The following is a 19,491-nucleotide window of genomic DNA, read 5'->3' on the forward strand; positions in this document are numbered from 1 at the left end:
AGGTTCAAAAGTGACAAATTTGTTAGTTTAGTTAAGTTAACACGGTAAGTCCACAGCTAGAATGATATATAAAATCGCACTTCTTTACTTGTCATTTAAAATGTTTACTTGTATCCATGGAAGGGCCCAATATTAAAATACAAAATTGAGACTGAAGCCTAAATATTTTCTCACCACAATAAACAGGCTACGTTTCTTTCCCTCTCTCTCACTCTCTCTCTCTATTCATTCATCTATTCAATTTTTCTTTTATCTGCGAGGTGGATTTCTCATTCAAAGAATAGAAATGGTAACCAGTACTACTACAAATATAGTTTTGACTGGACAAAATGCCTTGGATACTTATAGCACCTCAACGAAATATTTTATCTAACACTAGCATGCGTTAACACTAGAAACTGACTGTGTAAAAAGTACAAGGTGGTCGGCAAAAGCTCTCGGTAATTGAGTGTCTGAGATTCAACCATATACCAGTGTTTATTTTTTTAGGCGTAGCTGCTAACCATCCTGTATATTAACAAGAGAATGACGCCATAATTAAAAATATAATTATTTTGCGAAACATAAAACCTGATGATATAGTGTGCAAAACCGGATAACAAAACGAACAAACGGAATATTAAAAACATTATATATAATAATATTGAAGATTATTCATGCTAATTGACAAGTAATGAGAGTTGACCAAATGATTGCCTCTCGTAATGAAATTTAGTGTTGAAGTCTTCCGTTGTCAAGTTAGAATATTCAATAATAAACCGAATAGGCTGCACCCAGTGGATAACATGAGAAAAAGAAACTCACAGATACATTTAAATAAATGAGACTAATGATCTAACAGCGTAAAATAGTTGCTTGCTGCATTAGAGTGCAAATTATCATTTGGAATCTAATAAGGACAACATGGTAATAGGCCTGGGTGCTAATAACAATTCCATTGAAGCGTAACTAATGATAATGTACATTTTCTTTTTGTCTAACAATTTGCATTTTTGGACTTGACACATCATTACTGAAATGGCTTCATTGATACTTCCAAAACTATTTGTACTGCTTCATAGATCGACAAAATTCATTAAATTAATTTGAATTTTCAATTAAAACTTATATATTTTGCAAAAGTGTTTTCTAGGAATTCCTATACAATTTTTTTTTTCAAAAACAAAAAACCTCATATCAGGTATTGCAAATAATGAAAATAAAAAATAAAACAATTGAAAAAGAACGACTTATCAACTTGATTTCGAGAATTGATTCAAGCTGGTCAATATTAGGTTCATTTCTATCATCTCCAGGGTACTCAGCAAAATCGATGAGCAAAATCGTCTAATTATAGAAGTAAATGTTATTGAACTACATAGCTTATCCGAGAGTCGGAACCTCACTTGTCATGTTCTTTCAGAATCGCATTATGAATGAAAATAGTAAATTGACTACAACGTAAATGATCCTTACTGAATCACCTGTAAGTTTTACTCAGCAAAACTCTTAGGGACTTATTCAATACAAATTTAGAAGTGACGTTACACACAATCAGCACAATAAATTGAAAACGTTTAACTTTATTAAGCAATCAATATAACTGTATGTCTGAATTATCTCCAATGATCATAAATTAAGTCTGTGAGATTCTCTGTTTCAAACATCAATACCACCCACTTGAATATTTTTTCTTAGCACGTCATTTGAATAAATATCTCAAAAATACGGGACGACCTGTGCATTGAAATTTGAAAAACAAGGTTGATGTTAGTAGCATTATCGTAACAAAACATTGGACAATCACACTTTCGCAATTTCGAAATGAACGAGTTCAGTTTTCAAAATATGAATACAATTTCCTCCAATACAGCTTACGGATTTCACACAGTTCCAAAGTTGCAATATAACGATTTTCCATAAAAAATCATCGCTACACCAATATTACCATCTTCAACCTCATATTTAAAAAATAAAAGTTAACATGCACACAATTTGCTGAATACCCTCAATTTCAGACTCACAATATTCGTGACTGCGAGCCTTGCTGCTTTAATCTCATGAACATCGACAGGTAAAGAAACTCACCATCTGAGGGAGCGTAGCGTCGCAACAAACTTCATTGGGTGGTTTAATATCTCCTCCCACCGCCGCCACCGCCCATATTGCCACCTCCGACGGGATTGCCACCATATCCTCCTTGGTTACCGCCGCCACCACCGCCGTAGCCACCGCCACCACCTCCGCTGCCACCGCCGCCACCGCCGCCGCCGCCTGTATTGCCACCCATTGGTCCACCACCTATGTGTACAAATTCGTCATGGTATTCAAAACTATTTCATCTATGATCCATTTACTCAGCAACACAACAGTTCAGTGCTTTGTTGAAGATACATCGCCATTGAAGTACCATTGTAAGAATACCAAACGCATCCAGGATTACTGAGAAAATGAAGAACAACGAAGAAGGAATAACCGTGACCGTGAAATACACTCTCGAGTTAAAAAATTATAGAGTAAAGGAAGCAAAAAATAAAAAAAAAATTGAAGATTGTATCGATCAAGCTTAGTTAAAATAAAAAAATTTCAATGACAAATGAATAATACAACACAATATGTGACAATAACTTTACCATTTCTTATTCGCAAGTAGCTACCTCGGATTCATTCATTTATCAAAGATTGACCCTTGATACTCAGGGCTAGTAAAAATTCGAATTTTCAATCGTACTAGATCGATTAGAACTTTTGGTACACGATGGAAAGTATTTCAACTGTTCGTGAAATGATGAACAGTTCAGAATCAAGCCTCCGTTTATCATGTATTCTGCTGTTGTATTCAAGTAGTAGAACTTGATCGAAAATTCACGTGATTTGTAATGTTATTCATCAAAAATAATGTCTGGTGTAGTGCAATATCCTTGATTAGTTTCAAATCTCTCTCAAGTACCATACGACACTTAAATTCAAGAAATATAGGCAATATTCTTTTACAAATCAGTTTCTATATATTGTTTCAACAATTTAGAAGTTGTGAATCTTTACCATAAGGCGCAGGTCTGCCACCAGCATTAAAATTGTTCCGAACGGGTCCACCACCATAACCTTGTTGGTAACCACCTCCGAAGTTGTCATTGCTCCAGTTTCCACCACTGTTGTAGCCTCCTTGTCCTCCCTGGCCTCCCCAGCCACCCCCTAGAATATTTTCAACGGAAAATGTGGTAAGCACTATTTCAAACTTGAGATTTTAATTTCATGAAAATACTAAAAACCAGAGTTTCCAATAAAACATCAATGCATAAAATGCAAGAACTTTTCCTTGTCCACTTCAGAACTAAAAGGTGAGCACTGCAGGATACATATTTTCTTGTATACTTATTCTTGTGGATCACTCAAAAAAGTTACGTTTAGCTTCAACGGAAATTTTTCCACTCATATGATAATATAATTGTATATTTAATACAAAGTGTTTAAATTCAATGCAAGCACATCTATGTATGGAGTATTGGTCTTAAGAGGATTGATTTTATTTAGTTAGTTGCAATTCTTCCAAGCTGACTTGAATTTTGAAGAAAAACAAAAATAGTACGTTGTATGGCAGGAATTCTTTTCAAGATTAAACGACGCTAATCGTTCCAGAACAAGTTTATTTTGTCGGAAAATATTGAGCACCTGAAAGTTAATGTGAAATCAAAGTATAGAGAAGAGCAAATAAATTTCGAAGCAAAAATTATTTTAGTAAATTGTAATTATAAAAATTTCCAGGGATAAAACATGACTCAGATTCCAATGCAATTACAGCGTGCTTTTGTTCAAAACTACTAAATCATTACACTTTTACTTTGGCATTCACTGTAATTACTTAAATTACCTTGATTTTGGTTCTCCCAAGGTCCATTGCCTCCCCATCCGCCTTGATTACCTCCTCCATATCCACCTTGGTTTCCACCATTGTTCCAGTCTCCGCTACCACCGCCACCTCGGCCTCCCCAGTTGCCACCTCCCTGATTGCTACCTCGTGGACCGCGTCCACCTCCTTGGCCTCCTCTGCCACCCCCACCGCCACCGCCACCAGTAGCAGAAGCCATTTCAGCTTTGCTTAACGCCTGGAGGAAAACAAGGCGAGTTTAAAAAAAAAGCTGTATAAGAAATATTACCTATGTCTTATCAGAAACATATGTGCTTTTTTGTTGTTGAGGATGGTGGTGAGCATTCCCTATTGCTGTTATTCCATTGGACTTTTCCCAACGTCAGTTCATATCACACATCGCTTACTGTATAACGATGGAATCAGTTTTAATCTTTCATTGCTTAGTCACCTTCTTGACATCAACGTGCTTGTTACAGATTTGATGGTTACGCTGCAGGCAGATCTTGTCCACAGGATCATAATCATCGAATTCAACGAATCCAAAACCTCGTTTCTTCCCAGTTTCTTTGTCTGTGACAATGCTGACAGAATTAATACTTCCAAACGCTTGGAAATACTGACGAAGATCTTCTTCTTCATGGTCGTCTTTCAGTCCGCCAACAAACAACTTCTTGACTGTTGCCCCAGCCTCCGGTCTTCCAATCTCTTGACGAGGAACTGCACGTTTTGGTTCCACAACACGTCCATCTACTCTATGAGGTCTATGATCGAAATAATTTAAAAAAAAACACAATATATTAAAAAATGCAACAAATTTTCATATGTGACAATGATCGAACTTCCAATTATATTTGTCGTTCAGGGAAGGTTATTTCCTTGCGAGATAATTTTGTTACCTTGCATTTTGAGCATCGTCAACCATGTGAGCACGAGAGTAGGTAATGAATCCAAAGCCTCGCGACCGCTTAGTCTTTGGATCTTTCATAACTACAACATCGACAATTTCACCCCATTGTTCGAAATGTTTTTTAAGGGAATCATCAGTGGTTCTGTAGTCCAAGCCACCAATAAATAATTTTCGCACATGTTCGGGCTCATTCTTTCCATCCTGAAAGATATGTTCGTACAGCATTAAACACTATTGGATATACTAAAAGTTTGAGTAAAGTTTGAGATTACACATAATTCCTTTCAATTCCAAGTGCAACAAGGAATTCAAGCAAACAAATTTCATGACCATTTTCTTGTTAACTCCAGGCCACATTTCAAGTGAAAAAGGGCACCTTACGGAGCAAAACTTTCGTAATCTTATTCAGGTGGTTACTAAAAAGGCATTAAAATTTGAGTACTCAATGAGCTTAGAATAAATAAAACTTACTACCACTTCGAGCCAGAAACACAAAAGATGGTTAATGATGATGGTAAATATCATGGATTTCTGTAAATGTCTATTAGAGATCAACCGTATATATGGATCTTTTACGAGGCTGTGAATTCTATATGGAATTTTAATATATGGAGTGTTCCGAGTGGATGGTATACATCCTAGCTATCAATATAAAATCTCTTTAAAAAAAACATGGATCAGAATGTATTATTTACAACATATACAAATTGAAAGCTAAAAAGTAAAAAAATTCTGCCTATTGTAAAAAAAAAAAAAATGCAATTTCATCCAAGGTGAATAATATAAGCAGACAACAGCGAGTTTGACATTTTGAGTATGGTACACACTTTTTGCTCATTTTTTACACATGATACACCTAGTCACCGCAAATACAATAACAGTTACATGTGATAGAAGTGAAATATGAAAAATCAAGATACGCATATAAACTGAATTCTAAGACCTGCGTTATATCATTGCAGCGCATAAATAATAACTTAGGATTGGAATTTACAATGGTTAATAAGACTTTGTGATACATAGACTAGTGATTATCACTGAAATGCATACATTTCACTCCAAATATCCAAGTCTATGTATCTCAAACGCGAAAATGGGTTGAACAACCCCATTTTATACACAACTCTGAACAAAAACACTTCAATGCATTTTCGTTTAGCGCAGAAATAAACAATTGGCACGAATTCTACGAATTTACTATTGCGATTTCGTAGAAACCGTGCCATTTCTTTATTTCTGCACCAAATGAAAATAAATTGGAGTGTTTCTATTCAGAGTTGTGTATACAACGGAGATTTCAACCCCTTTTTCGCGTTTGATACGTGAGCTCCGACATTTGAAGATATACATATACGACAGCGTCGAAATCGACTAGGGCACCCCATTAAGTTGCTAAGCAACGTACTCGAGAATTCTTCCAAATAACGCGTGTAGTCGTGCAGATTTTCATCTTTATCCATGACGCAAGAGTTCAGACCAAAGTGAAGCTGACAAAAAGATTTTAATTTTCTCACAAAAGTAACTCCAGATACGTTCTAAAATTAGAAACAAATCAAAATGGCGGTGCTCGGCTTGGGTACGCCGAAACAAAATGAACCGCTGTTGTGGGTGAAGAGTGAGAAGAAGGGAGGAAGATCGATGCCGCCGCGAGAATTTTCGTCAAATTAAACCGCAATTGCGTCGAGAAAGACTTTACCAGGCGCTGATTAGTAAGCCTGACTAAGTCGATGGTCGGGCGCAATTAAACCATACGTTAATGACGATGAACAGAAATGATAGCTAAATTGTACAGACACAACGTGACGCGGCCATTGCCCACAACACTATTGGCATATTTTCAACGTATCGCTATCGCGGATCCGTTATTCAGGAGGATAATAAGGGAGCGAGAAATCAGTTACTTACGTCGTGATCCATCTTGACCATGGTTAGATGAGCGACGAATTGTAGAAATCGAAATTAAATTCCCAAAACGCACCACAGCTACACCAACTTTACCCGATATCGCTTGCTCGGGAAGTGAAGCAGCGCAGGCCAAGGTCATCTGTTGAAACTGCGCAAGTACGCACTAGTGCGCACCAAGTGCTTGGCTGACTTCGATCGATGCGTCTCAGCGTTCCTGATTGGCTGATTCGAGCTATGTTACCGGAAGTTGTGTGTTGGGACGTCGAATTATCAGCGTAGATGCCATCACGCAGGTACCACCGAACACTCAGTCCGTGTAGTATAAAATTTTAGAGTCAGCAACGATTCTCAAGTTGTGAAAATATCCAATTTTTCAGTATCAATGTGGTGATAAACTGTCGAATCTCGCGGGACAGACATGGACTATTTTCAGAAGCGCAGTCACCGCTACCGGACACGCTATATCGAATGTATAACTTATACCTACATACGACAATATACAGTAATTTAGTATACTCTGTCGACTCTGTCCACGGTCGTATATGCAGGTCTGGGCACTCCCATATATTTCGTATACCCCACAGTGTGCATCTATCTGAGGCACATGTTCCCACATTGGCCGCAAAAGCGCGGAGCGCTGCAATCTCGGGAGCACGTGTGTGACAGCGACAGAGCGATATAGACGGTGGCGAGGCTGTAATGCGCGCATGCCTTCCGTCACTAGCGACGTGGCGAAATTTGAAAATATTCGCCTCAGTTAGAGGCACAGGTTTTTGGACAGAGTGCCCAGACCTGTATACACGACCGTGACTCTGTCCAACTGAAAATGTCATGGCGGGTAAAACAATTTCAAAGCGACGCTTTCGAGGGTAAATGGTATGTCGGAATTATTTCTGGTTCGTGATATGAAGTTTTTCCGGTTCGTCTCGAGTCTACGGTTTTGCTGATCAAATAATTTCCATGTATGTACGTATGCCGTATCTGCATTCTATAGCTTCCCGATCCTACATCCAGTTCTGAATTCTTGAGAAAATTCCTGCGTTATCGTGCCGAATGATCGACGTCGCTGTCATGGCTCTCGGACGATAACCTTTCGCCGGATTTTCCCCCTGGCTAACTTTACGGCCTCTCAAATCTCATCCCATATTTATGACTATTTTGCATCGGATCCGTATGGACTCGTTTGCTTCTATATCGTTCGAAGCATTAACCGGCATAAAAATTATGATCACCCAATTTTGTACATGATAACTGTTTGGATCTCTCGAATTACGTCGAAGAGAAGGACCATAAACCAATTCACTTCTCTACGCTAGCTCAACTATATGATCAACGTAGCTAGAAAAATTTTGCGTACTTCGATAAAACCAATTATTTCTGTGGTTTCTCCATAGGTTTCCCGTTGGATGGTCAGGATACAATCGTGCGTTCACTTGGTGGGCAGAAGAGAAGTCTATACCTGAATTTCTTGCAACTAAAGTTAGAAACGCACAGACCGAACAAACTAGGGATAGCGATAGAACAAACCGATAGATTAAAGTTGTCCTACAGAAGCATCTGCAACAAGTAGAAAAAAGTATTATTTGCATTCTGCATCATGAACAAACGAAAGATAGTTGAGGATATTGACAAGGCACAGGGATTCAAGCGTGCCTTGGAACCAGAAAAAATAATCGGAGTATCAGATTGCGGTGGCGAGTTGATGTTCTTGATGAAATGGTGAGCTATTATTTCCACAAGTAGCCACCGATAATATTGCAATGATCCTGATGTATTTGTTTCTATTCTGGAAACGTATCAAACTATTTGGCGGTTCAGATGACTGTTGAACCTCAAATAAGACCATCGATTAATCAAGTTGGCACGATATGTCTTTTCCAGGAAACAGACTTGCATTTGTCTGTACTCACAGAATTTGAATTTTAAAATGTTTAGATTTTCTTGCCTGTCAAGATTTTCATGATTCGTTTTCAGTGGAACAAATATTGCTGAATGAAATATTAAGCGAGACGTACATGCATTACGAACATTTTCAAATCACAAAATTTTGTTGAACTCGAAGAGAACTCATGAATGCGATACAGTTTTTTGGTAAACTTATCAAGTATGACTTATTCACGCATAGCATGTTATTAGCTAGAGAATGTTGGACCTTGATTTGGATATAGGTATTATTAAACTCTGTGTGGCATCTGGAGCAAAAATGATTTGCTAGAAACATGGGGTACTAATTTTTGTCATTGGTTTCAGGAAAGGAACAGATGAAACAGACTTAGTGGCTGCAAAAGAAGCCAATGTAATATGTCCTCAAGTTGTTATACAATTTTATGAAGATAGACTAACTTGGCATACGATGAAATGTAGCTCCAAATAAATGGTGTAGATAGCTGAAATTTTTAGCTAATTTTACCATCACCAGCGTTCAAATGATCTCTTCTCCAGTTTTACGCGATTTCGAAGCATATAGTCACTAATATTTGAAATTCAAATGATTTTTAAAAGTTGTCTTAAGTTGCATAGTAATTAAGCTGAGCGTCTTGCTCAGTGGCTTGTGAGTGTAATATCCTGACTGAAACTCATTATAGAAAATGTGCTTTTTATATATATACGTATTTCATTTATTTAGTGACAACTTTGGACAAGTTCGAAGTTCAGTTTTAACATGACAATAAGTTATGTAACTTTTATCGCTGTAAAGCTTACGACAGTTTTAGGGTTGTAATTAAGAATAAAAATGTTTTATTAATAATTGAGTACTGTATAAGGTCTTTACTGAAATATAAACAATATAAAAGTTTATTATAAAACTCGAATAGAAGAAATATTCAATTCATTCGCCTCAATTTCAGTTTTACGTGAAAAGAAGAGTTGTAAAGTTTAATTACCACATGATAGTTAACGTGTATATACATATAATATAATACATAAGATAGTTTTGTAAGAAGTCTTATGAAAATAAGAATAAACATTATTCAATCAAAATATCACATCATTCGCAATTCCGAGTCTATTCAATTTTCTTATATCACATACCTTCAATGTAATCCGACCTTCGAACCGGATTAAATTTTGTAAACGTTAGTAAAATTATTTTCTAGCCCCTACCATTTTTACATCAGTCAATTCGTTGGGCATTTCTAATTTAGACAATTGACAATTTATGTAAGAATTGAATCCATGGATGCGAGGTCTTAGTATCTCCGATGTCCTCCGTCTCCAATGTATATCGCTCAATTTCTTAACATTCGACGACTTTTCTACACCTTCTATATGTATTACATTAATTTCATTCGATGCAAAGTTATCTGGGCCACATGCGGTGGATAAATTAGACTCTCTCAAGTCATTCCTGCTATTTGCACATCTAGCTTTTGTAATTGTAGGTACACAATTAGCTCTCTCTGGTTCACACTTGGTTGTGCTTGACAGAGTTTCCGGTAAAAATACTGTTAGGAATTTCGAAGAGTAATCAGTTATAGGTTTTGATTTCAACTGATCTATTGCACGTTTTTTTGGAACTGTATGCCTTGGCATGTTCATGCCTTTTGTATCGTGACATTCAGTCAATGTTTTAACTGTTTCAAGCTGCGTAATTTGATTTTCCGAAAAAAGCAGCTTCTCAGGTAGAGAAGGCTGCGTTTTTTTAGGCTGACCTTCGAATTGTGATCTTTCAGGGCTCTGAATCTTGCCAACTGTCATTGGTTTGTTGGAAGTATTTGGTCGGAGGGGTATTATCTTGTGAACCGAATGTCTGTCAATCCTGTTGCAAAAGTCAGATTGGAAATAACAGTCGTGATTTAAATTTGTTTTGGGATATAACTTTTCTTCGATTCTACGGTTTATAACGACTGCTTCGGCCAGTGGAATTGGTTCTGTATGAGTGAAAGCTTTTTTTGGAGAATTCATCTTCTCTTCTGGTCGTTTGATACTAATTGGTCCATTGATTACAGGCACAGCATTACTCAACTCACTAGTCGTCCTTATAACCGGTGTAACATTACTTCTGCAATCCAATTGAGAGTCAATTTGCGCATGGGAATTTAGATAATGAAGTGACATTTTGCACGGACTCTTTGGTAACACAGCCGAAATGGCTCGCGGCTTTCCTTTTGGTTTCGTTTTTGGTTTAGAAGTAATAGCTGGCTTTAATTTCACCGGCCGAGTCTCGTCCTCCCCGTTTTTAGTTTTGTTTTCCGACATTGAGGTTTGATCCTCCGAATGATGATGTCTCATATGCCGATTAAGATTGTCCTTTCGTCTGAATACAGTGCTACAAAACTGGCAAGGAAACGGCTTGTCGTCTGAAACATATGTTTTTTACTCCCACTGCCCAATAACACTGATTTGCAATACCAAAACCCCAATCCTTTGTTTGTGGACTCACCGGAATGCACTGCGAGATGCCGACTCAGCTCACTTTTGGATAGAAATACTTTAGAGCAGTCTGAGCATGAAAATGGGCGCTCCTTTCCATGTGTACGCCTGTGACGAACCAGCAAGCTTTTATCTTTGAAGCTCTTTCCACATTGTTCACACATATGAGGTCGTTCATCTGTCAAGCGATCAAGGTTAGAAAAAGTACTCCAAAAGCTTGGGATCGTATTTTAGAAAGTAAATGAGATTAACCCTGTCATGTATACATCTCTCCATAGATGCACTTGAAATTTTGCATACATGGACTTTTGGGGTCGGTGATTAAGGATCTAAACTCGCAATTTGGAAATTCAAAATTACGGATCCAAACAAAAACAAGATACATTTAAAAAAAATTCTGTAAGATATTTTGTTGTGACTTAAGTTTGTGTAAAAATTGGCATTCGATTTTCATGGTAGATCAGCAGAAAATACCTATTTTCGTGGAAAAGTGCGAATTTCAACCATTTGTTTACATGTTTCTATTTTTGCAATAAATAAATAAACAAATTTCATAATTTGTTTGCTTAGATATATTTCAGGGACCATGTGGAACCAAAAAACTTGGCAGTTGTTACCAAAAATATAGTTTAATAATTAAAAAGGTGGTACACTGAGTGGGGGTTTAAACAAAATTAAAGGGTTAAAATATAATAATTATTTGACTTACTAGAATGCGTATGCATGTGACGTGTCAAATTGGTTGCCTCGCGAAACGATTTCTTGCAAATTTGGCATGTATATGGCATAACGCCTGTATGGACGTTCATGTGACTCTTCAAGTCATTTTGACTGCTATATCGTTTCTCGCAAATGGAACATTTGTAACGTTTTTCATCTGCGACAGCGATTGCAACATTTATACTCAATCACCGAAAACTTTGGAATGTAGATTAGGAACAAATTCCTCATACCTTGGTGGCAATGAAGATGCCTGTTAAGTTTATTACGCTGCGGAAATGCTTTTCCACAGAATGAACATTTGAAAGGTTTGTAGCCGGTGTGAGTTCGTTCATGATACTGAAAGTGTGACTGCTTAACAAAACTTCTATCGCATATGGTACACTTGTACGGTTTTATCCCAGTGAGACAGGAATCGTGATATCTCTGTGCCGTAGTACTCTTAAAAGTTTTTCCGCATATGTTACACCTGTACGACTCTTGTGGCCCTGGTATAATGGATATATGACTTCTTTTCAGCTTACTATTCTTGCGTCCCTTTACTTTTTTTGATTCTTCTCGTTCAGGAATATCGATCGTTTCATCCTGGAAAAAATGTCTAATGTCAGTTCCGCCTCTGTGAATTTACTCGAGGTACAAGTACGAGTAAAAAAGTACAAACATTTTTTTCGATTCTATTTCTTATCTGAGGTGGCATGTTCTGACGGTTGTTTTCGGTTTTTGGAGAGAATCGTACGTCGGTGACTAGTTCCAGTGGTTCCATTTTTTGGGCATGAGTTTGGAGGATAACAGGTGCTTGGAGTTCTGTCATTTGCTCGCCAGCATCAAACCCTAGAGTCAGGGAATATTTTTTCTTTATTTATTGTATTTATGTGTAAATTATAACGGTTGTACAGACCCTTAGATTGATTCTGGCACATTCAATGCCACTGAATGCATCTGCTTCTCAGCACAAGTGGTAGCGGACTAAACCAATGGCCTTGAATTTGTTAGAATCAATCTAAGAGTTGTACGTATTGGATTTTTTTTATCAACAAACGAACTGAATAAAAATGTCAGTCTCTGACAATTTGAAAGGGATTCAATTACGAATAAAACAAGAATAGTGTTCATAAAAATCAGACAAACCACATGAATTATTCGACAATAAGACAGTAGTATAATCTGCTGTCAAAAATTTATCTGCAGTTGAACTCCAGTGTTCAAAAACTTCTTTCTAAATCACAAACTTTTTTTCTAATTATGATTAGTTTAATCAGGTTTAATCACATTTTTGATACCTCTGTTTAGTCATGGTTTTGTTTCTATATTCCCCCTACATTTCCCCCGTATATATGCAATAGACTTTATGTTTGCGTCACTTTCGAACTACGGAAATCGCGAAAAAAGTGGAAAAAGAGACCTGACTGGCATATGAAATATGTAGGTATTTTCAATAGCTGTAAGAGCACAGAATTTTTGTTGGATAATGCATTGGTATTGCTATAATGTTAAATCTTTCCATATGGTTTCTCCATATCTTAGAAGTAAAATTTCTCAAAGTTTATCTATGCCATGGATTTTTTTTTCACCTGTTTCAGATGTAACATATCGCTGCGCCAAAGCCGCAGAGTTGTTGTGATTCAAGTTCAATATTCCTGGAATATTTTCAGCACTTATATTCTGATCATCAACCCATTCCGATTGGCGACCAGAACTCTTCGATTCACACGAATCTTGCTCATCAAATTGAACTCGATCATGGTCTGGCATCTTGTTCATCACAAGTTCCAGAGGCTGCGAGGGAGTTTCTTCTTTCTCAGAACGGGGTTTAGATACACTGGAATCCAGAGGCATAGATTCCAGTTGGGAGGAGCATACTGGATAGTCTAGAATAGAAAAAACCTGTGGTATAAAGACATTTGGACATGCACTCAAAGTTGCTTACCAAAGTTGCCAATCTTCTGAATGTGTGGCGTATTCTGGCAAGTCTTACATCCGTCCTCCTCATCGACGAGACAAATTCGACATTTCCTGTGGCCACAGGCATCTTCGATAAGGCGCGAAGATGATGCGTTTGTATTTTCTCCACAGTTCGGACACTTACTTCGTCCCATCATCTTTGTTTGTTTTTATTCTGAACCTAGATTCATTTATTTATTCATTTCGGGAATTTGACTTCCTTCATCTAGTTATTCTTGATATCAACTGTTTGATTATCAATTAAAATTTCATGTGAAACATTGTGCTCGTTTGATTTGTGGAGCCTTCTGAAAACCTCCACAAGATGTGTTTCAGGCAGGTAAACCGTAAAAGGACTTCGTCATGAATCCTCAATAAAATTTTAAATTTCATCGTTGCAAACCGCGCTACAAATTTCCCTTTTTCAATAAGAAACCTTGAGTGATTCTGTGGATTCTTATGATATGTTTGTAGTTAAAGTTAGGCTGAAAGACAACAATATCTAATCCACATCTAACAGGGTGATAAGGATTTATCAAAAAATTCAAGAATGCGCGTTCTCTGATGAAAAGAAGACCTCTGTTTTGCCACCTAAGAATAAGAAGCTTTGAAACTTATATCCACATCATGTCAACCCGCCTATAACGACAAACAATTTTTAACCCAAATGACCGATTATCTTACGTAAAGGGAATGAAACTGTAATATTCGAAGTGTTAAAAACGCACAGTACAATGATACCTGCAGATAACAACAATCGTGTTATATTCCTGGGACAAGAGGGTAAGAAAAAATCGTGCATATTAAATAACTGATTTATAAGTGACTTGCTGTCTGACTAGGTCTGCACTCAGAGTATAACCTCAACGTTTGACCATTAGATATACTAATTGCAAAACGCGAGTTCAGATGCTACCTCCATTATAGTCCGATGATCGTTACGTAGCATAGAATTTCGATATCGAAACGGTGACAAAAACAAACGACGAGCGCACAATTAAATTTGTGGAAAAAGGGTATTGAAATTAACGTTAACCTCAAATTCCGCGACGGCAAGCCATTGGTTGCCTGTTTGAGTCTCTACGACGCAGATCGCATAGAACAACACGAATAACCAGCCTCTTGTTTTTTAAACTCTCGTCATGCAACATGCCGGCTGACATTTTAATGCATGATTGATCGGTGCGGTGCTGAGAAATCTCCATGTGTGACGTACGTATGCATTTACGAATATACTGGCCTGCATTCACGACGAATTGAAGCACCGCGGCGCGTAGTAAATTACACATGCATGCATCCAGGCCACGATCCAATGATCAATCCATTTCGGCCCTCGCGCAGCGGTGTTATCTCACGTATTTTTACGCATACTTTTTTCCTCTGCCTTACACACATTCTCCCCCTTTCCCGTATGACCTTGCGATTCGCCGTTTGCCACCTTTTCCTCGGATTTAATGTCAGTCGAGGTGGAAAAAGCAATTACTCGGTTTTCACTGGTTTTCACTCACTTCAAATGCGTATTTTACGAATTGACGAAGTATGTTTATAACAAGAAGGTTTATTAGGTTGCGATCGCCGCCTTCCTTTTTGACATTTTATAGCGAAAATTTTACTTTTTCCCTGAGAGGCGCTCAAATCGCATTCAGACAATTCTGCTTTCGTTATCTCAAAAAAGGCCTCTTGGCAGTGCGGTCAGCTGTGCGGTTTATGTATTAATTCAATTAAAAAGTGCTCTCCGAAATAAACAAAAAATGTGTGGTACGAGGTACTGTTGTGTTGTGGATTGCAAAAATACCCAATTGAAAAATCCAGAGTTAACTTTTTATTCGTTTTCGAGATGAAATTGGGAAATTAGCAAGAGAAATGAGTGGATAAAAGCTGTCAGAAGAATGTAAGTAATATTATAACAATTTGATACGAGGAATTAACGTATTGAAAATATACAAACGTCAGATTTTCTGTAATGTTTTATTTTTATAGTACACCAGATAACAAGCCGTGGCAGCCGAATAAGAACACTCGGAGAGAATATAAGGATCGAGAAAATACACACAAAATGTACACAAACATACATGCACAAACAAAATCTGCAAATCAAAACATACAGTACTCAATATTCATTACTGTGTTAACGATGTGGATGTTTTTAAGTAATATATACGTACTAAAACCAGCATAAATAAAAATCTAAACAGATATACTAAATTTTAATCATGTTTAATTTAAAATCTTCCATCAACATTTTTAGAGAATCACGTGCAAGTTATTTTTTATTTCATTGTTCTTCATCTATAAATATTAGTTCAAAATTTTATGCTTATTCTTAAAGATGAAATAGTCTCCACCAATAATATATTATTAGTTTCACATTCTATACCCATTCTTAATAATGAAAGAAAATCTGTCATTTGTTAATGTTGTTATAGACCGAAATAAAAAATGTGTTTTTCTAAATCTAATTTCAATGACCAATATACTTATTCCTTTATTATTTATATCTTTTTGATAAGGAGATACATCTCCATTTTCCATTTGTTTTGCATGTACAGATGCAAAGTTCCTGAAAATATATTTTTTTACATTATTATCGAACTATTCATTTATCTCATAATTAATACATACCTCTAATTTCACTTCGTACAGCGAATTATGTACTCTCATCTGTGGTATTACTTTCCCACAGACGATTCGTTCTCCACTAGCTTCATCATGAATTTCGACGACCTCTTGAACATGGTGGCTTTACAATAGTTTATACCCTATAAATGTTTAATTAATTGATCATCGTATTGTTAGTAATACGATAATCCTAAAAGTAAATACGTAGTAAAAATTACAATGAATTTGAAAGAATATCTCATATGTTTCATGCATTTACTTACCTTTCGACACAGATTATCCGCGAAAGAATTCTGCATGGATATTCTGAAATCCACATTAGATGATAGTGTGGCTCATAACAGCTCATAATATCACTTTTAATTTCGTATTGCACTAAATAAAACAATAATTTAAAACATGCCGTGATCTATATGTGAATCATATGTTTACTGGTATGAAAACAACGTCCTCGAGTTGCCGCCGTTAACCGACAGACAGCGTTGCCGTCGTTTCACCATGGTATCCAAGAGCACGGTCTTACATACAGGTCTAGTAACTCCGGCACTTTTCAGTGGTAGGGGTGTTGCGTGCCAGCCGGTATCCACGGCGGCGCCCTCTCTGCGCCCTACCTGACCAGCGTGCAGTTACCATAAGAGAGCCTTACGTGCTCTTACCGATAGTCGTAGATTAATACCAACACACATAGTTACCATCATAACGTACAAATTCTTATATCGATAGTTCTCATACGCTAGATTAACCGTTATTTCATCAGTCAAATTCATAACATACATGGTATATATATTTTTTCCCATTCAACCGTAATAACCCAAAATAATAAAAACCTGAAACAGTTAAGATAACCAAAAAGACTAAAACACCGGAAACGTGGGAAGAGAAATCACGGATAGCTCACAGAGAAAGAAACCCTTATTCTCAGAATTCAGGATAGCGCCCTCATTTTAATGATAATAAGACCAATCAGCGCTTCGCCGCTAGCTTCTCTAAACCAACCACCTCGCGCTAATCCACCACCGAGATCTCACGCACGAACCAGAAACCTTACCCCCAATTATTCCATCATTCTTAACCAATGATCCGAGACCCGCGAGAAACCGCGACTCCTTTTGAACTCCTCCTACTTTCCCTCTAATCCAACCTTTCCAGAAAACAGAATAGAAGAGAAGAACTTCAGACATCATAGAGAACAGATCAGAACTCTACCGAAATCCTAGAATCAAATCACATCATAATTCATTCAGAACCTCCGAAACTTATTAACAGTTTGTCACTGCGATAGTGATTAACACCGATCTGTACCACAATTGTAAACCTACCATAGAGAACTAGAAGGAGATTGTTAATAAATGTGTAATTAACCCAAGTGTTGTCATAAATAATTATTTCAATCACGCATAGTGATGGTTGGCACGAGCCTTACTTAACAAACTCTCAGAATTGTAGGCGAGTTGAACGAGAAGATCTGAGGAGCTGATCAGCGGATTCCCGAGATTTACATATACCAACTACGTAAGTCAGGAGAACAATTTAAATCACGCGGCGAATCAGAATCGACTCGAAACGTTCCTCTCGGAACGTAACAGCTCTACAAAAAATAAAATGGTGGCAGCGTGTGCGAGAGCCAACTGGAAATAATTAAATAATCATTAAACAATCAACGCTACTGAAATCTTCGAAAACTCGGAAAAATTTTTTCACCATTGGGAATACACATCGACGATATAACTGATGAATGATTGTGACCAAATCATCATCGAATTAAACTTCTTCAAACTGTTGTCAACATACATTGTTGATTAAACATCTACAACAACTGTCATCAACAACATATTACCAGACGATATCTAAGAATTGTGCATCGCAGAACGTAGCACCGGAGAATTTCGCAACATTGAACGTGGCACCGTAGATCTTTTCATTGCAGACCTTCGCATCGCAGACCTTCGCATCACAGACCTTCGCATCGTAGAAGCTTGCATCGCAGAACATCAATTTCAACGGAAACTTCGCCCTCCCGCCCAACCCCTGAAAATCATCATTCATTGCTTATAATCTCCGTAACGTAAGTCAAAATACAATTTTCAAAATGCCTGATAACGATAATACTCAAGTTCCCATGGAAACTAGCACTCAACAGAATACAAGTACCACAAATCCCAATATCCATAAATTCGATTACAAAGACGTTTTCAAAATAATACCAGAATTCGATGGTACCTCTGCTGGTTGTTCGATTCAAACATTCATAGATGAATTTGAAAGTGTTAAACAATTCATACCACAATGCGGAGAAGAATTTCTAGTTAAAATGTTACGTTCAAAATGTAAGGGAGAACCACTTAAACGTGTAACTAACGCAAAAATACGAACAATCGATGAACTTGCGAAATTTTTAAGAACTCACGTCAAATTAGACAAAGACCTACATACTTGGATAAAAGAGAAGGGTAAGAATTCTTTGAATGAATGTAGATTTCAAAGAATGATTTGTTCCATCAAAAAACTTGGTTTCAAAGATACTTGAATTTTAATTCCCACCACCCGATGTCCTACAAGATAGGTACCATCTTTAATCTCGTTGACCGAGCCATCAAATTATCAAGTACCGAATTCCATGAAAAAAACCTGTCACTTATATATAATATCTTAAGATGGAATGATTATCCACACGGCCTTTTATACAAACATATAAAAAAGAGACGCTTTCATATCAATAACCTACTTGACAATAATATTGACTCTGGTTCCGCAGATGGAAACAATAGACAAGCCATTACATTTATCCCTATCCCATATGTATCGGGTCTCTTTGAGTCATTGAATAGGTTATTTACCAAACACAATGTCAAGTTTGTAGAAAAAAACTCAAAAGATTTGCAATTTGTCTTTGATTCGGGAAAAGATGGGATCCCCATGGGCAAACGATCCAACGTTGTTTATAAAATACCCTGCAACGATTGCAACCAAGTTTATATTGGACAAACTGGCCGCCATCTAGATACTAGATTCAAAGAATATCAACGTAATGTACAAGATAATGAGGATCGACATACTGCACTAACTAAACATGTGATCAACAAAGAACATTCTTTCAAGCTTCCCCTCGAATAGACGCGACGACGGGAAACTCCGAGACCCAGCGTCAGGTAGCAGAGTAATAAAGTCCAATACA

At 37.1% G+C, this 19,491-nt stretch overlaps 3 protein-coding genes across 15 annotated transcripts in view; 1 reads left to right on the forward strand and 2 right to left on the reverse strand.

The window, feature by feature from the left end:
* The window catches only part of LOC107219500 (heterogeneous nuclear ribonucleoprotein A1, A2/B1 homolog), a 55,596-nt gene extending 48,796 nt beyond the window's left edge, over window positions 1-6,800 (reverse strand). For 6 of the 8 annotated variants that reach the window (XR_006902679.1, XR_006902678.1, XR_006902677.1 and 3 more), the window contains exons 1-6: window positions 6,663-6,800; window positions 4,747-4,958; window positions 4,299-4,611; window positions 3,851-4,085; window positions 3,025-3,174; window positions 2,068-2,280 (exon numbers count right to left, since the gene is read on the reverse strand). Coding sequence is in view for 4 of the 8 variants with exons in the window: in XM_046730636.1 (XP_046586592.1) it covers window positions 2,111-2,280; window positions 3,025-3,174; window positions 3,851-4,085; window positions 4,299-4,611; window positions 4,747-4,958; window positions 6,663-6,683 (1,101 nt within the window). In the remaining 4 variants the exon portion in view is untranslated. Of the gene's footprint in view, window positions 1-289; window positions 508-2,067; window positions 2,281-3,024; window positions 3,175-3,850; window positions 4,086-4,298; window positions 4,612-4,746; window positions 4,959-6,662 lie in introns of those variants that run through there. The other 2 variants (XM_046730637.1, XM_046730638.1) reach the window with 2 other exon arrangements.
* A 15-nt stretch (window positions 6,801-6,815) lies between these two features.
* On the forward strand, window positions 6,816-8,382 carry LOC107219501. 4 transcript variants are annotated; one of them, XM_015657743.2, is made up of 3 exons: window positions 6,816-6,955; window positions 7,040-7,132; window positions 8,057-8,382. In XM_015657743.2, exons 1-3 carry the CDS (start codon window positions 6,942-6,944, stop codon window positions 8,193-8,195), a joined length of 246 nt encoding a protein of 81 aa, XP_015513229.2. In that variant the 5' UTR covers window positions 6,816-6,941; the 3' UTR covers window positions 8,196-8,382. The 4 variants fall into 4 exon arrangements, 1 of the variants encoding a protein (XP_015513229.2); XR_006902680.1 differs by lacking the exons at window positions 6,816-6,955; window positions 7,040-7,132 and adding an exon at window positions 7,140-7,628; XR_006902681.1 differs by lacking the exons at window positions 6,816-6,955; window positions 7,040-7,132 and adding an exon at window positions 7,140-7,624.
* A 689-nt stretch (window positions 8,383-9,071) lies between these two features.
* On the reverse strand, window positions 9,072-15,054 carry LOC107219502 (zinc finger and BTB domain-containing protein 49). Of its 3 annotated transcripts, none has more exons than XM_046730632.1 (8): window positions 14,938-15,054; window positions 13,684-13,878; window positions 13,328-13,624; window positions 12,418-12,587; window positions 11,990-12,341; window positions 11,746-11,913; window positions 11,047-11,214; window positions 9,072-10,963 (listed from the first exon to the last, which is right to left on the reverse strand). In XM_046730632.1, the coding sequence occupies exons 2-8, from the start codon at window positions 13,853-13,855 to the stop codon at window positions 9,750-9,752; spliced, it is 2,541 nt and encodes an 846-aa protein (XP_046586588.1). In that variant the 5' UTR covers window positions 13,856-13,878; window positions 14,938-15,054; the 3' UTR covers window positions 9,072-9,749. The 3 variants fall into 3 exon arrangements, with proteins under 3 accessions (XP_046586588.1, XP_015513230.1, XP_046586587.1); XM_015657744.2 differs by having other exon boundaries at window positions 14,734-14,997; XM_046730631.1 differs by having other exon boundaries at window positions 14,614-14,997.
* Between the last annotated feature and the right edge of the window lie 4,437 nt (window positions 15,055-19,491).

Source organism: Neodiprion lecontei, chromosome 2 (genome assembly GCF_021901455.1).
Source record: "Neodiprion lecontei isolate iyNeoLeco1 chromosome 2, iyNeoLeco1.1, whole genome shotgun sequence".
Classification (NCBI taxonomy): Eukaryota; Metazoa; Arthropoda; class Insecta; order Hymenoptera; family Diprionidae; genus Neodiprion; species Neodiprion lecontei.

Bases quoted from the DNA above. Each gene is read 5' to 3' on its own strand.
- LOC107219502 (XM_046730632.1), bottom strand. From the start codon at position 13,855: ATGATGGGACGAAGTAAGTGTCCGAACTGTGGAGAAAATACAAACGCA. The intron at 12,588-13,327 runs GTGAAAAAAAAA...CCCTGACTCTAG, and splicing joins ATATGTTACATCTGAAACAG to GGTTTGATGCTGGCGAGCAA. The intron at 12,342-12,417 runs GTTTGTACTTTT...CATTTTTTCCAG, and splicing joins GAAATAGAATCGAAAAAAAT to GATGAAACGATCGATATTCC.
- LOC107219501 (XM_015657743.2), top strand. The intron at 7,133-8,056 runs GTATAACTTATA...GTTTCTCCATAG, and splicing joins CCGGACACGCTATATCGAAT to GTTTCCCGTTGGATGGTCAG.